Below are 14,331 nucleotides of genomic sequence, written 5' to 3' on the forward strand. Positions count from 1 at the left end.
CCTCCTTTTGCGGCCAATACAGCGTCAATTCATCTTGGAAATGACAAATACAAGTCCTGCACAGTGGTCAGAGGGATTTTAAGCCATTCTTCTTGCAGGATAGTGGCCAGGTCACTACGTGATGCTGGTGGAGGAAAACGTTTCCTGACTCGCTTCTCCAAAACACCCCAAAGTGGCTCAATAATATTTAGATCTGGTGACTGTGCAGGCCATGGGAGATATATATATATTATTTGTTTTTGATGTTGGTAGTGGAGAGTTTTCTTGGATATTAAATAATGTTAGTAGGGCTAGTAAATGTGGGTCATTCTTATTGCTCTATTCATTGCCCTCTAACAACCAGCAAATGGGAGGGCTGTCAATGTGGTACTGGGCGCTACCATCAGGATAGAATTGTTTCATTATATTGATCAGGTGATCAGTCCAAAAATGTTTTGAATGGTAATGAAGCAGTCTACCAATACATCACCCAGTCACTGAATGTGTACTTTAACCACTTAAAACAACTGCCAATTAAAAGACTTTGTAATTAAAGTGTTTTTAAACACAGCAAAAATCATAGCACATCACAGCAAAAATCATAGCACATCACAGCAAAAATCATAGCACATCTGGTAGGATGCTAATGCTTAACTGTATCATACAGTACGCTCTTTTTTAAAAACCGCTAAGCTCATTAGAATTGTCCACTCACTTTTGTCCTTTGATTTGTCACCCATCTATGAATTCCTTTTAGACAAACACAAGAGCAGCATTTCACAGAAGAAACTGGGCTTGTAAATATTTAAGATCATGCCAAATATGCCTGGATTAAATTACATCTGTTTGCCTACAGTTAAATGGAACACAGTGAGGTTTTTTGATTTTCTGAGATCTGTGAACAGAATAAATAGATAAGAACTAAAAGGCTGCGGTGCACCTCTTACATCATACAGAGGAAGTGATAGACAGAAAAAGCTGAAGACGACTAACAACCACCATCAATGCCATCTGCACATTAGCACTGCCTGGTTGCTATAGCTACCATCTGTCTGTAATGCGTGCACACACGCACACACACACACACACACACACACACACACACAAAACACAGCAGCAGCAGCGTTGGCAAAGGGCAGCATAGTGTAACCAAAGCACAAACTCCCCTGGTGGCATGCCCTTTCCACAATGACACAAGTCCTGCTTAAAATGCAAAAAACCTGACCACAGCAGATTATAGCCACATACACACACGCACACTTCATTTTATTATGACCCCACACAGAAGTCCACATAGTGCCAAACATCTCTTGTTCCCTTAACCTGGTCCTAAACCAGCACCTACATTGTGCTGTTCAGGCACAAACTGCATTGTACTCCTTAATGTTACAACATGACATCCTGGGTCCATTAGAAGTCTGTGGCCTAAACATGTTTGCTTCTGGATATAACCATTCATTCATTTTCATGAATTTCACGAATTATGAAACCCAGCAATACAGCCTGGAAAAGGTGTAATTTATGACTGGGTGACACATCTAAACGTCAGTAAGAAGATAACAACAACACGGCAATCACTACAACCATCTTGCTTTTTGGGAACTGAGAAATATTAAAACATTTCAAACAACGTACACATTAAAAAATTTAATAATACAGATGTAATGTTCTTTATATTTTGTAAACAGTAAATGTTTTTTAGCCTTATCTACACATTACATCAGTGACTGTATAATGTCAGTGACTGCTTTAACAATAGTGATCCCAACTTTAAAATGCATACAACTTTGTTTTAAATGACATTGACTCAAATTTAAATCTTACCTGGTCAAATGGGTGCATAATTGAGCAGGACATGAAAAGGAGACAAAGAAAGAAATGTGCAAATTATTATAGTAAAGATACAATCAGTTTTGAAACTTACAAGGATTGCCAAAGTTTAGAGAAATGTATTTATAATTTAGCTTCATTATTGACTGAAAATAATGTTAGGGGTGACCTGGGGATTCCTGAAAAATCTCACTGACATTTGCCTATTTTTTTTTTTTATGACTTTTAATACCAGAGCCTTAAAACAACAGCATTTTCATAGTATTAAAATGACTTTAACACCTTAGCAGCCTAAATATTAGGGAGCATATTGCAGAATGAGGGTAAATAACAAAGCCACTTGGAACCGAGCTTCTGTCTCTGTGTGCATACATTTCATTATAGCACTTAGGTGTTAGTAAAGCTGCATGAATTAGCAAGTGGGATGCAACTATCAGTAAAAAGTTGTAACTAAAGCACAGTAGTGCATACATGCCATGTGCTTTTGTTTCATTTTACTCCATTATGGTCCTAAAGAGCATGGTTTATACAAAGCAAACAAACAACAGGTGAACAGACTGAATGATCCAGAATAAAAGAGAAGGGACAAACCGTCACCAGACTGGAAAGAAATACAGGTCAGGACAGCTCAGTAATGAAATTAAATAAAACTGGGTGCCGCAAGAACCTTGTTTGGTTCCCTAAAAAAAAAACATTGTAGTATAGTCTGTTAACAAACTGCATGCTTAAACTAACACATGTGGATGTGTGTGTAATGTTGTGACAAAAATGATCCTAATGTCCCAATATAAAAATAGGACTACTAATCTGCTAATCGAACTGATGTTCTTGGAGCTTTAAGATACTGGCTGCATCTATTTTATTGACTAGCCTTATTTATTCTTTTCTTGTAATGGGCCTCTACTCATTTTGATTAAAAAAATAATAACACTTGAAGTGCTAAACTAGCTCTGATTAAGGTTTTATGTTTATGACTGTTTTACATTAATGCCAAATGTATTTAAATGGTTTACCATTAAATAACGGTGGTCTGCTATTAGTTTTTTTACTACATTTGCAGCCCTAGGTCTGTCCTCTACTTTCTTTTTCTATTGACAGCTTTACGTACTGATGCTAGTATTTCTATTTCAGACGTTTTGAGAACACCTAGAGCATCTATTTGGTAAAAATTCAAAACTATGTCTCTTTCAATCATTTTCCAGCTGCAACCAAATACCACACAGACATTATTTGTGTAGTTGAAAATGTACTGTATATGTCTCACATCAGAGCAGCAGGAGACAAAGAGAAAATTATGCTATGCACTGACTTGTTATTTAGCCATTGGAAAACGAGCAATGACGCTCACAAAGTAGAAGATAAATAAAGAACTAGTTCCCTCTGCTGGACTACACTTGCTAGCACATGACTAAAAGAAATTCCAGTCTAGCATGTAAACCATGTACTATTTTAGTGCGAGCGACATAGACTTAAGACTCTTAATAAAATAAAGGCTTTCTGCCAGGCTAAATACAGCATTTTTATTTTACTTAATTAAACAACACTGGCAGTATCTGTTCAATTTCAAGACCTTCAGGATTAAGACGTCAAAGACTGTAATCTGATCAAAATCAGGTTTGAGCAGTAATCTGATCATTCAAACTGTCATGTAGACACAATAATGAAATCATCAATCTGATTATGGCCATTTTCAAATTTTCACTAATCTGATTAAGATCCCTGGATATTAGCATGTAATCAGTTATTGGGGGATTATTCTGTGTGTTTTTGTAGGGGAAACTACACCATCCTGCATTAAACTGCATTCTAACAAAGTTCTGACAACAAAGTGAATATCAAATGGAAATGTGGTTACTATGCTTGCATACTTTATAGTGCACTAATGATGTAGAGCCCTGCCATTGTTAAGCAGTTTAAAGCTTTAAAAAATAAAAACATTTGAGGAACAGAGTGATTTAAAAATAAACAAATTACAAACTAGTGACGTTGGAATAAATGTGCTTTTAACCAACCTCCAAAAATAAACTAAATAAAAAAAAAACTAAAAAAAAAACTGAAAGAATATAATGCTGGTGTAGAACAATGAATGTGTGTATCAGTGCAACTTTTATTTAATTAGAACTAATTTTATTTTCATGTTTTTACCACATCTTCAACCTAGTCAGGGTCGTAGTAGACACCCGACTGGCCAATAGCATAGCTGGGGTTTAAAACCCTGGATCCAAGTGGTAATTGGCCAGTGCAATCTACTAAAGTAGAAACTACTAAATAATGCAGAGCATGTTTTTTAAACGTTACATTACATCGTGCAAGTAGTAGATAATTCGGCTCGGCTCCATAGTTAATAATTAATGGGTGTTGTTGGGTAGTTATAAATCTAACAGTTATATGTGTATATGTTTTCTGCATCTTTCCTCATATTTCTCTCAATCTAATCACTGCTATATTCCCTACTGAAATTGACTTTCTGTTTGTATGTTTGCTCAGGAAGACCATCATGCGTCACCTCAGACAGAGAGCCACGCTATGGTCGCAACTGTACATTAACAATGAGGCCCTGTCAACCTCCCTCCCTCCCTTAGATCCGGCTAATTGTGCCTGTTTGGACACATGGCAAGGTTGATAGCAGAGATTCAAACTTAAGAGCTAGAGACCTTAGCAGTGGTGTGATAGCAAATGTTTAAATAAACAGTAACCCAAACCAGGATGAGATGATTAATAAGGATACATAATGTGAACATAAAATAACATAAACACTAAACTAGTCCATCAAGAAGTAGTGACAATTCAGAAGTGATTCAGAAAGACACAATCATTTCCCAGCAGCTTCAACAACAGTGGTGGGACATTGTTGCTTAGATTCTGTCAGTTTGCTGCAACGAACTACAGAATTACATCCTTAGGGAAACACATTTCCATTATTTATGTGATTCGAATAATGCACATTTTAATTACACTGCTCTTCTAGCGATTCCATTAGCACAAGTCAATACAGAGGCCCTATCAGTAAGTGGAAGGAAACACATAGGAAACCACAGCTTTGAATTACTTCCTCAGTTTGCTGACCAAAAGGCAAACCTTCAAAGGCATGTGGGAAAAAATCACTTCGTCAGTACCAGACAGTATACTGTGGTCCCTGGTGAAAACAGTTCAGTTCAGTCAGACACTTTCTAGAGTAAAGCAGTGGCAGTAAATGTTTTAAACTAATGCTGGAACTTAATTAAAGCACAAGGTAAGTGGAAAACTGTGGAGACTTTGTTTATACTGCTAGATTTTTCAGTATGCTTTTTTTTTTTTTTTTTTTTTTATACAAATAACCATCCAAAAAAAAAAAAAATAATAATAATGTTTTAGCCTTTAAATGATTTAAATGCATAATAGTTATCTGTCTTAGAATTGAAGAATGCTTTCCCAGGAAGGATAACGCTAATGACAGGAGTGCAGAATTCAGCATAACACCTGTGATGTAAATATATGATGCATTTAACTGTTTAACTGTTTTATCCTAGTCAGTGGGTGCAAGGCAGTAATACTCTCGGTAGGGCGCTAATTCATTTATTTATTTTCTATCTTCAATTCACCTCACTTGCATGTCTTTGGACTGTGGGATGAAACCAGAGCTCCCGGAGGAAACCCACACAGACATGGGGAGACCACGCAAACTTCACACAGAAAGGACCTGAACCACTCCACCTGGGAATTGAGCTCAGGACCTTCTTGTTGTGAGGTGGGCGCCAATTTGTCGTAGGGCATTGGCCACACCTTCCTCTCCCCAGGAGACACAGCCAATCATATCTGTTTAGATGCCCAGTTGGCCGATAACACTGCTAAGATTCTAGCCCAGATCCCACCAGTACTAGGCTAGTGTAATGGACCGCTGCGCCAACAGGGTTTAGTCAGCGTTTTATTTAAATGCATGTTTTTCTCCGCTATTACTAACTGTCTGTTTGCAGCCTGTCTCAAACTTTGTGTGGCTGGCAAAAGCACTTCTTTTTAAGCATACCAAGGCTGAAGTCTTATTAGCATCTCCTTCCTTCTGTCTGACTTTCTCTTTAATTGGTCACCATGGCAGAGGTCTTGACCTCATCACTCTCATAAACACAGTGACAATGAGGTCATTCTGGTAGCTGCTGTCAAAACAGAAGGTGCTGAAGCAGCAGTAATAAATTGGTGGAAAAGTCCAGGCTCAGCAGTTTAAACACATGCTGTCTGTTCTATTTAAATTGTAGACTGGTTTTAACTGCAACCAATTGTGCTGAAATAGGGCAGTGTTGCAATGCTGTGTCTAAAAACATAGTTTATAAAAGAATTTTTACCTGAACAATTTAACCGTAAAAACGTTATTCCATTAGTTACTCAATCAACCATCATGTCATTGATAAGTGGATCTGTTTAGACTAGACACCCAGGTATATTGCCAGCCCTGTTAAACCTTCTCAGCAATGTGAACAAGCAGCAAATTTCAGAAAAGATAAGAAGCTTAGTTGATAAAAATGTGTTTCCTATGTCTGGAAAGGATTAAATTGCTATTTCTATGTCTCTGGAACTTCAGTGAACCAAAATGAATTATTTTTGGGCCTTTTTAGATTGCATCTACTGTTTCTGAAGCACTGCTGAATAATCTGATCTAACCACCAGAACCTGTTATTAACAAGCATTTACTGCCGATGATTTCATCGTTTAAACACAGCACTTAAATACAGTGCTTTAACACTGAGTGGAAAAATGGAAATAATACAGCTAGGAAAAACACATAAAAATTTAATGGAATGGTAAATGGTAGAAAGAAATAGATAATATATTCAGCCATGCCTCCTTTCTGCAAAGAAATCCTAAAGAGCTTTAGGATGGTCGAGCAAACTTAAAAGATAAAAGAGAACACTGTGAGAACAGTTCCATTCTTTCAACTATAATTTGTCTTTTTCTATTTAATTCCCATGAACTATCCCAGTTCTGTCCAAATTCTGTGAACGTTCTGATGCTGTGAAAATGTGAGGAATATTCTACAGCAGCCCTTCTTTACTGGGATGCCGTTACAAATATTCTGATGTTGCTGAAATAATAAAAGGAATTAAAATGTCAAAAATTGAGTTACACAGTTCGTCATTGTAATGCAAAGTGTTAGCTGCCTTACACATCCTTAACATTTCATACATGCCCCTTGTTGTTTTCTCCATATAGCAATGTTAGAGCTTGGTTCAGCCTATGACTATGTAAAGGCCGACGTAAAAAAGCCAAACACTACGTTTTTTATTTTCATCCCCAAACCCATGAGATACATTACGAGAGCGTTATGTGCAGCACACAAACTAGCAATTGTGAGTGGTAAAGTACATCTAGCGGTTGTGTACATCGTCTCAGGCTCAGGTTTCCCATTGATGTTAAGTCATATTTAACCCACATCCTTCTTTCAATGACCATTTGTGTGTGTGTTTGTTTGTTTGTTTGTGTGTGTGTGTGGGTGTGTGTGTGTTGGTCGTCAGAGTAATGCAGAAATGTCTTAATAAATTTTTGACTGGGGTAAGTTTGCGTACTTTTAAAGGGTGCTGTGACTAAAAGGTTGAGAAATGCTGCTCTACAGGACTCAAAACTAACGTGTGCTACCAACACCCTGATGCAGACAGAAACAGGGAGGCAGTACGACAGGAAAAAAGAGCACATGATTGGGTAAATGGTTAGGTAACATGGCTCTTGTGCAAGAGCAGTGGGGATAACAGCAAACAGTTTTTTCATCACTAAACCTATGGATGTCCCACTTTTTCTGATACAACAGTGTCATTATAGCTCCGAATAGAGTCTTACACCAACACTAATTCTATACTGAAATCCTCCCACAACCAGCCTTTTCAAAATGCCAAAGGCTTGATTACCACATGTTTTTGGGCTATTCAGATAAGAGATCTGTGCTGTATTAGCCAACATCATTACACAACACATTACAGGTCATCTGACTGGTGATTTTACAGCTAATAAAAAATACAGGAAAGGTGTATGGTGTTAGTCACACAATAAAAAAGCTAAAGCTGAATTAGTCAACATGGCTGTAGAGAAATGTAAATCTAATCAGCCATTATTAACAAACAGATTTGGGGAAATATGAAATGGGGGCTGTTACTTATACTTACCTATACTGGTGGCCACCCAGGTATAACCTGTGTTAGGGAAACCATGCAAATACATGTGAAAGCTGTAAGAAGTTGGGGAAAGACACAAGCTAACTGTAATTGAGATGAAACTACACAAGCTTGTCTAAGGAGGTCTGCTCCACCATGAATAAGTTATGGAGACAAATATTCCCACATTTACTAATGGGACAGAGAGCACAGGGGTAAAGCATTACTAGAGGGTAACACTGGTCCTGAATATATTCTCATTCAGTATTCTACTGCAGTGTTTAGTTCTTTTAAACATGCTGCAGTATCCAAAACAAGTCTTCCATGCCATACATGCATTCATCTATTATTTATATAGAGTAGGAAAAGCCTCAGTCGCTGAACTGATCTCATTTAAATTAGGGTAAGTACATGTAACAAAAAAGCTAAAGCATAGTATCGACCAAAGCTCTTAAATGCTGCCAACCAATAAAAAGAGCAACACCTTGCAGTATTTATTGCTGTGAAAATATATTTGCCTCCTTCCCTGATTTCTTCTATATCTGTTGATTTGTTACATTTAAATATTTCAGATCTTAACTAATATTAATATAAAATACAGAATACATGAGTAAACTGTAGCTTTTAAATAATCACTAAATTTAATTAAAATGTACTGTATATCACCCATGTGTAAGAGTAAATGCACCCCCCTTACCAAAACCTAACCCAAAACACTTGGGTGTGTCAGCCTTGGCAGTATCAGCAATCAAATGTTTGCGATAACTCGTGATAAGTCTTTTACATAATTTTAACCCTCTCATTGAAATATTGTTTTAATGTGGCAGCAGTGGAGAGTTGCCACAGCATCTCAATGGGGGATTTAAATTAATTAACTTCTTTTGAGCCATTCTGAGGTGAACATGCTTGTGTGCTTCAGATTATTGTCTTTATGCATAACCCAACTGCGCTTGAGCTTAGATCTCAAACTGATAGGCATACTTTCTCCTTTAGGATTCATGGTTTCATCAATTATGACAAGTTGTCCATGTTAACTTAAATTTGGTTAACTGGTTAATTTAGTAGCTAAGGGGGCAATTACTTTTTTCATATAGGACCAGGTAGGGCTAAACAGGGTGTTTAGGTTGTCTTTGTCTAATAATAAGAGTAGCTTGATGATCTGAAACATAGCAGTATGACTAATATGCAAAAATAGAAGAATTGAAGAGGGTGTTAAGTACTTTTCCACAGCACCGTAGTTACTAGACACAGCAAAAGTATGTCTGCACAAATAATCATTTATTATTTATAGGTCTATATGTAAAGCTGTTTAATATGACTGGTGCAACCCAGTTTGTACACACACGTCTTTTAAAAATGCCAGTGCCAATGTCCACCACCACACTGCTATACACATTTAAAAAGCTTTAAATGCACCAAGTCAAATACCTTTCATTAGAGGAATGTATGCGATTAACCAACCGATCATTTATGCTTAAACATAAAATCAGCAATAGACAAATGCATTGTTATACAACTGTTGAAAAAAGTGCAAATGTGCTTGTGTGTTTACAAGTACATTCCATGGCTACACTAATAATACACAATCATCACAAGTTTAATAAGAGTTTGGCATTGCAAAGTATCAAAAAACCTTTTTCCTTTAACGGCCCTTAAACACATCATTTAGGACATGTGAACCAGCATTCCATCCAGTAAGCTGTTGGAAAGATCAGGATGGAACCCTAGTTCTCAAACTGTGGCTGCATCACAGTAAAATAATGCTTTCCACACACATAGCAAATTGTTTCTAAATATAGAAGTTGTACATATTTTATTTTCGGATTAAATAAGTATTAACTCTATACAATCTTTTCAGCTATAAAATAGGCACTTCTCTGAGAAAGCTTCTCACAAGACTTTGAAGAATGTCTGTTGAAATGTGTGCCTATTCATATATATTCATATATACATGTATACATTTCCATTTTGGGCTGCAGTTCTGTCTTAATTTTATTTCATGGCTTTTTAGCCACTGTACTGTCCTGCTCTGGTTAAGCATCCTGCAAATTGAGTTCATTTTCTAAAGCTCACAGGTGCAGGGCTCCATCTGTCGCCTCTATAGCAAGGCCCACTCTGCCCAGTATAGCATAAACAGCAGAGCATAATCTCTAGCAGCAGACGTATTATTTTGGACCTTCCTGTTTCTAAACGGCAGGGCAGAATATTATAAGGCCACCTTTACATGAAAATTCTAGGCATTCTAGGCAGTTAATTTTTCCAGAATAAACCGGAAAACTCATTACTACTAAACTACATACTACATATATAACTAAAATATAGAACAGAACTGGTGATCTTAATTGTCATGTATTTAGTAGAGAATGATGTGAATTAAGATGTAGCCGGTGGTGCTGCTAACTTACAGCTACCATGTATACAGGATAAAAGAACTACAATCATATACTGTTGTAATGAACAAAATATTGATAAATTAGTGCTGGTTTGGATCGTTGATTTAAAATAATGGCCTTGATTTGGTTCACGGAACCAAATTAATAAAGGTCAGTTTTTGATTGGCTGATGCATGATTGCATTAATGTGCATTACTATTAAAGCTAAAACGTGGTACACTTTTTTACAACACATTTATACGTACAAGCCAATTCCCCAATGCACTCACTACTTCCAGTGCATGCATAACACTCATGCTGCCTAAGGGGGGTAGCAGGGTGAACCACTCTTAAAATGTGTTTTTAGCAGGCTTTTCTGAAAGTAAAACCTTAACACTGAATTTTAAACCTTTGTTGTGTTACTTTTGTCACCATATCTGCTGATATTTTCTGTTGAATGTGGTGTGGGGGTGTATTTGTTAGACAGATGAAAATGGTGTATGAGTAGAGTAAGTGTACGTGTAGAGAGGATTGGTATAGAGCACTAATAATAAAAGTCTGGCACAGAGGCCAAAACTGTTGCTCTGCTGTTAAAATTTCAATTTGTGGATTAGGGGGTTTTAAATTTTAAGCCTCTTACACTTAAATTTTTTTTTGCCTCTGGCTATCAGCCAGTTGGCAAGATACTGTTGTCAGTGTCAGGAACAAGCACAGAAAAATACATGATAAAAACCTGACAGTTCAGTTCTCAATCAAAAGTAAATGTCTCATGTCAGTGAGTGTTTGAAAATGTTTGATTTGTTAACTTTTTCAGTTAACCACGTCGCCAACATGAGGTGCATGAAAGTGAACAGTGAAAACTTGCACGGTGCTTAGCCACATGCACAACCAGACAAAACAGAATCAAAACAGCTGCTGCATTTCTTGTCACCTGGGAGCTGGCTTGTTTGGGTGATGAATTGGAAAAACACTTCATCTAAACAAGACTTTATTGTGTATGTGCGTGTGTGTGTGTGTGTTTGGGGCACAGCTTTGGAAGGGTTAGCTTTTACAAAAATGACTGATGTTCTCTTTAAATGATGTGAAATGTGTAAAGGACCCTGTCTGGGTCAATGGTAACAAGAATGGTTGCATCATTCTAATATGCACAATAAAGGACAAAAGTATGTGCACACTAGGGTTGGGCGATATTGCCGATTTTCATACCGTCATACCGTCTTCAAAAAATACCGCGGTATACGGTATTACCGCGCAGGCGGGGGCGTGTCTGTCTGTTAGTGATGGGTCGTTCGCGAACGATCCGATTCTCTTGAACGGCTCTTTGAAATGAACTAAAGGAACCCGAGTCGCGACTCTGAGAGCTGTTATATAGGGTGTGTTCGAAAAGCTAGGGAGCTCTCTACATATTTTTTTATTTTATAATGACTGATTAATTCCGTCTACTGATGCGAAGTGGAGTAGGTGAAATACAGCCGATTAAAACTGCGCAGTTATCACGGGGAGCGAGCGACACACACACACACACACACACACACACACACACACACACACACACACACTCACACACTCACACACACACACAGAGATAAAGAGAGCGCTAGTAGTATTATGACAAATAATTGAGAAAAATCTCGTTTAATGATGTTAAATCTGATTGGTTCATGGCGTGTATGTTTTAAAGCAGAAACAAACACAGGCACAAACACATCTCTGCACAAGAGAGGATTTTTATGAAACTTAATGCAATGCAACCAGTCTGTCTCTTTCCTGTAGTTTCCTTTTAAAATAAATCTTTTTTCTCATTGAAGTGTTGTTTGAATTATGCCTACATTTAAGGCAAGGTAGCAAAATGTTCGTGATCGTTCATCATTGATATTAATATCAGGGCTGTCTTATACTAAGCTAACAGTTAGCATTTTGCCATTCAAACCAATGGGATGGGATAGCACAGTGCGCAAGCATGTCAACTCACAAGCTCGATTTTTGCAAATAAAAACACATGTGCAAGTTTATACAAGTTCAATAATCATCAATAATCATTTATTTACGTTTGAAAATAATTCCGTTTCTCCGCACCGTCAGCTATGTTTTAAGCCAAGGACACTTCCGATGCTCACTCGTTCTTGAAATGTTAAGATACCGAACTACAGCTTATTAAGGCATCTAAGGTTTCAAACAGCCTCCTTCTCGGGAGCGCGCATAGGATGACGTAAAACGCGTCTATGTAGAGCGCGCACTAGTTTTTGTGTTATCACCTCAGTGATCACCTCCACAACCAATCAGCGAGCTCCAACCGCCTACCCCTCCCACCCCTCCCTTACTGTGGATGCGCGCATGTCCTAAAGTCTCCGTTTTTAAGGTAAACCTGAAGCAGAAATTTGGCGCTTCACATTTTTTTTAAAATACCGTCACCATTTTTAAATACCGTCATCATTTTTAAATACCGCGGTATACCGTAATACCGTCATACCGCCCAGCCCTAGTGCACACCTCGTTGTGGTGTTGAATTTTAAATAAAAAGACCACACAATCAATGTTCTAATTCATTCCAAATGTGTTTTAGATGGAGTTAAGGCTCTGTGCAAGCCAGTTCACACAATTCACACGAACGTACTTATAAACCTTGTTTGACGAGTTTAGTGCAATAATACTGGAACTGCCCCAAACTGCTGCACAAAGTTGGAACCATGTCATTTATTGAATATGACTGATTTTATCCATGCTATTTTTCACTTGGACTAAAAGTGAATTTTTTTCTTTCCAGCAGCTGCCAACTTCTGAAGAGGAGAGACTAAGGCTGCATTAACACGATACATGGCAACACCACTTTAGCGCTGGCTGTGCCATTGTTTCTTATGGAGAGATGCGGTGCCACTTGCGGTGCCACTTGCGGTGGCACACAATACGTACATTTAATGCTTTGACGTTTTTTACTGTTTGCTAATATGCTTAAAATTGAATCTGATTGAACTTTGACCTGGCCTTTTCAAAGCACCGCCAATGAGACAAATTGTTTATATAATGCAGTCAGAAGTGAAGCACAGACATTACAGAGAAACTGATTCTCACTATGTCACAAACAAGATTGTATTCCACTTTAAATTAAAACAATGGCAGAAAATACAGCATGGTAACTTGTGTAGTGGGACTGGGTTTGCATTTTAGATAGCAATCCCACGTTTAATAACCCTGGAAACGTTCGTGGCTTCGTAGCTCTTTAATAACATTTATTATGTCCTTTGATTGAATAATAAAATTTAATACACCTGGTTCCCCCTTTTCTTTTTTACCCAATTGCGTTATGCTTCCTTTCTACTGGTGCTGACCCGTCCCGATTGAGAGCAAAATGACACACACACCCTCCGACACGTGTGCAGTAGCCGACTGTATCTTTTCACCTGCATGAGGCGAGTTTATATGCAGATCCACCTTGTGTACGGAAAGCCACACTCTGAACGCATTATTCCTCAACTCTGTACAGACGCCATCAATCAGCTATCAGAGGTCATAATTTCATCAGTTAGGAGGTCCCTATCTGGCTCCCTCCCTGTATGAAAAACAAGCCAAACGTTGTTCATATAGCCGCCCAGCTAGATGGCAGAGCTGAGTTTCAAACCGATGAGTTCAAAATGTTAGCTTTGGTGTGCTAGCGTGTTTTTCCGCTGCGCCACCTGAGCGGCCCTCTTCCCCTTTTTAATGTTCTCATGTCTTCAAATAATGACAACTGCTTGAGCAAACATGTATCTTATACAAAACTGCATGTAAATAAACTGTTAATACTGCCAATCAATATTATGTATTGTGTAAGCTTGGCGCTCAGTGGAACAGCCAGCAGAAAGCTTTTTGTTTTATCATGTGAAAGGTGTAAATGCCACAGTAAGCAGCAATATGCACCCAAGCATGCATTGCAGCGGCCAAATGTGGCTTCAGAATCCAGGTTTTAAAAATCTCTGAAACATTTCTGTTTGATCGCTTCACGTCTGTCTGTAATTGTAAATGTATACACTGCTAGTCAGTAATATAGAGCACAAACCTGA

The 14,331-nt window shown here is 37.9% G+C and overlaps 1 protein-coding gene across 10 annotated transcripts in view; it reads right to left on the bottom strand.

Annotated features, from left to right (window-relative positions):
• Positions 1 to 14,331, bottom strand: part of plekha5 (pleckstrin homology domain containing, family A member 5) — a 146,633-nt gene that overhangs the window by 94,681 nt on the left and 37,621 nt on the right. Inside the window, exon 4 of one of the 10 annotated variants that reach the window (XM_062994630.1) lies at positions 1,651 to 1,798. The exons of 8 other annotated variants lie outside the window; for them this stretch is intronic. In XM_062994630.1, coding sequence (XP_062850700.1) covers positions 1,750 to 1,798 — 49 coding nt within the window. In that variant the 3' untranslated portion in view covers positions 1,651 to 1,749. Of the gene's footprint in view, positions 1 to 1,650; positions 1,804 to 14,331 lie in introns of those variants that run through there. One more of the 10 variants, XM_062994631.1, reaches the window with a different exon arrangement.

This window comes from Trichomycterus rosablanca, chromosome 1, assembly GCF_030014385.1.
Source record: "Trichomycterus rosablanca isolate fTriRos1 chromosome 1, fTriRos1.hap1, whole genome shotgun sequence".
NCBI classification, from domain to species: domain Eukaryota; kingdom Metazoa; phylum Chordata; class Actinopteri; order Siluriformes; family Trichomycteridae; genus Trichomycterus; species Trichomycterus rosablanca.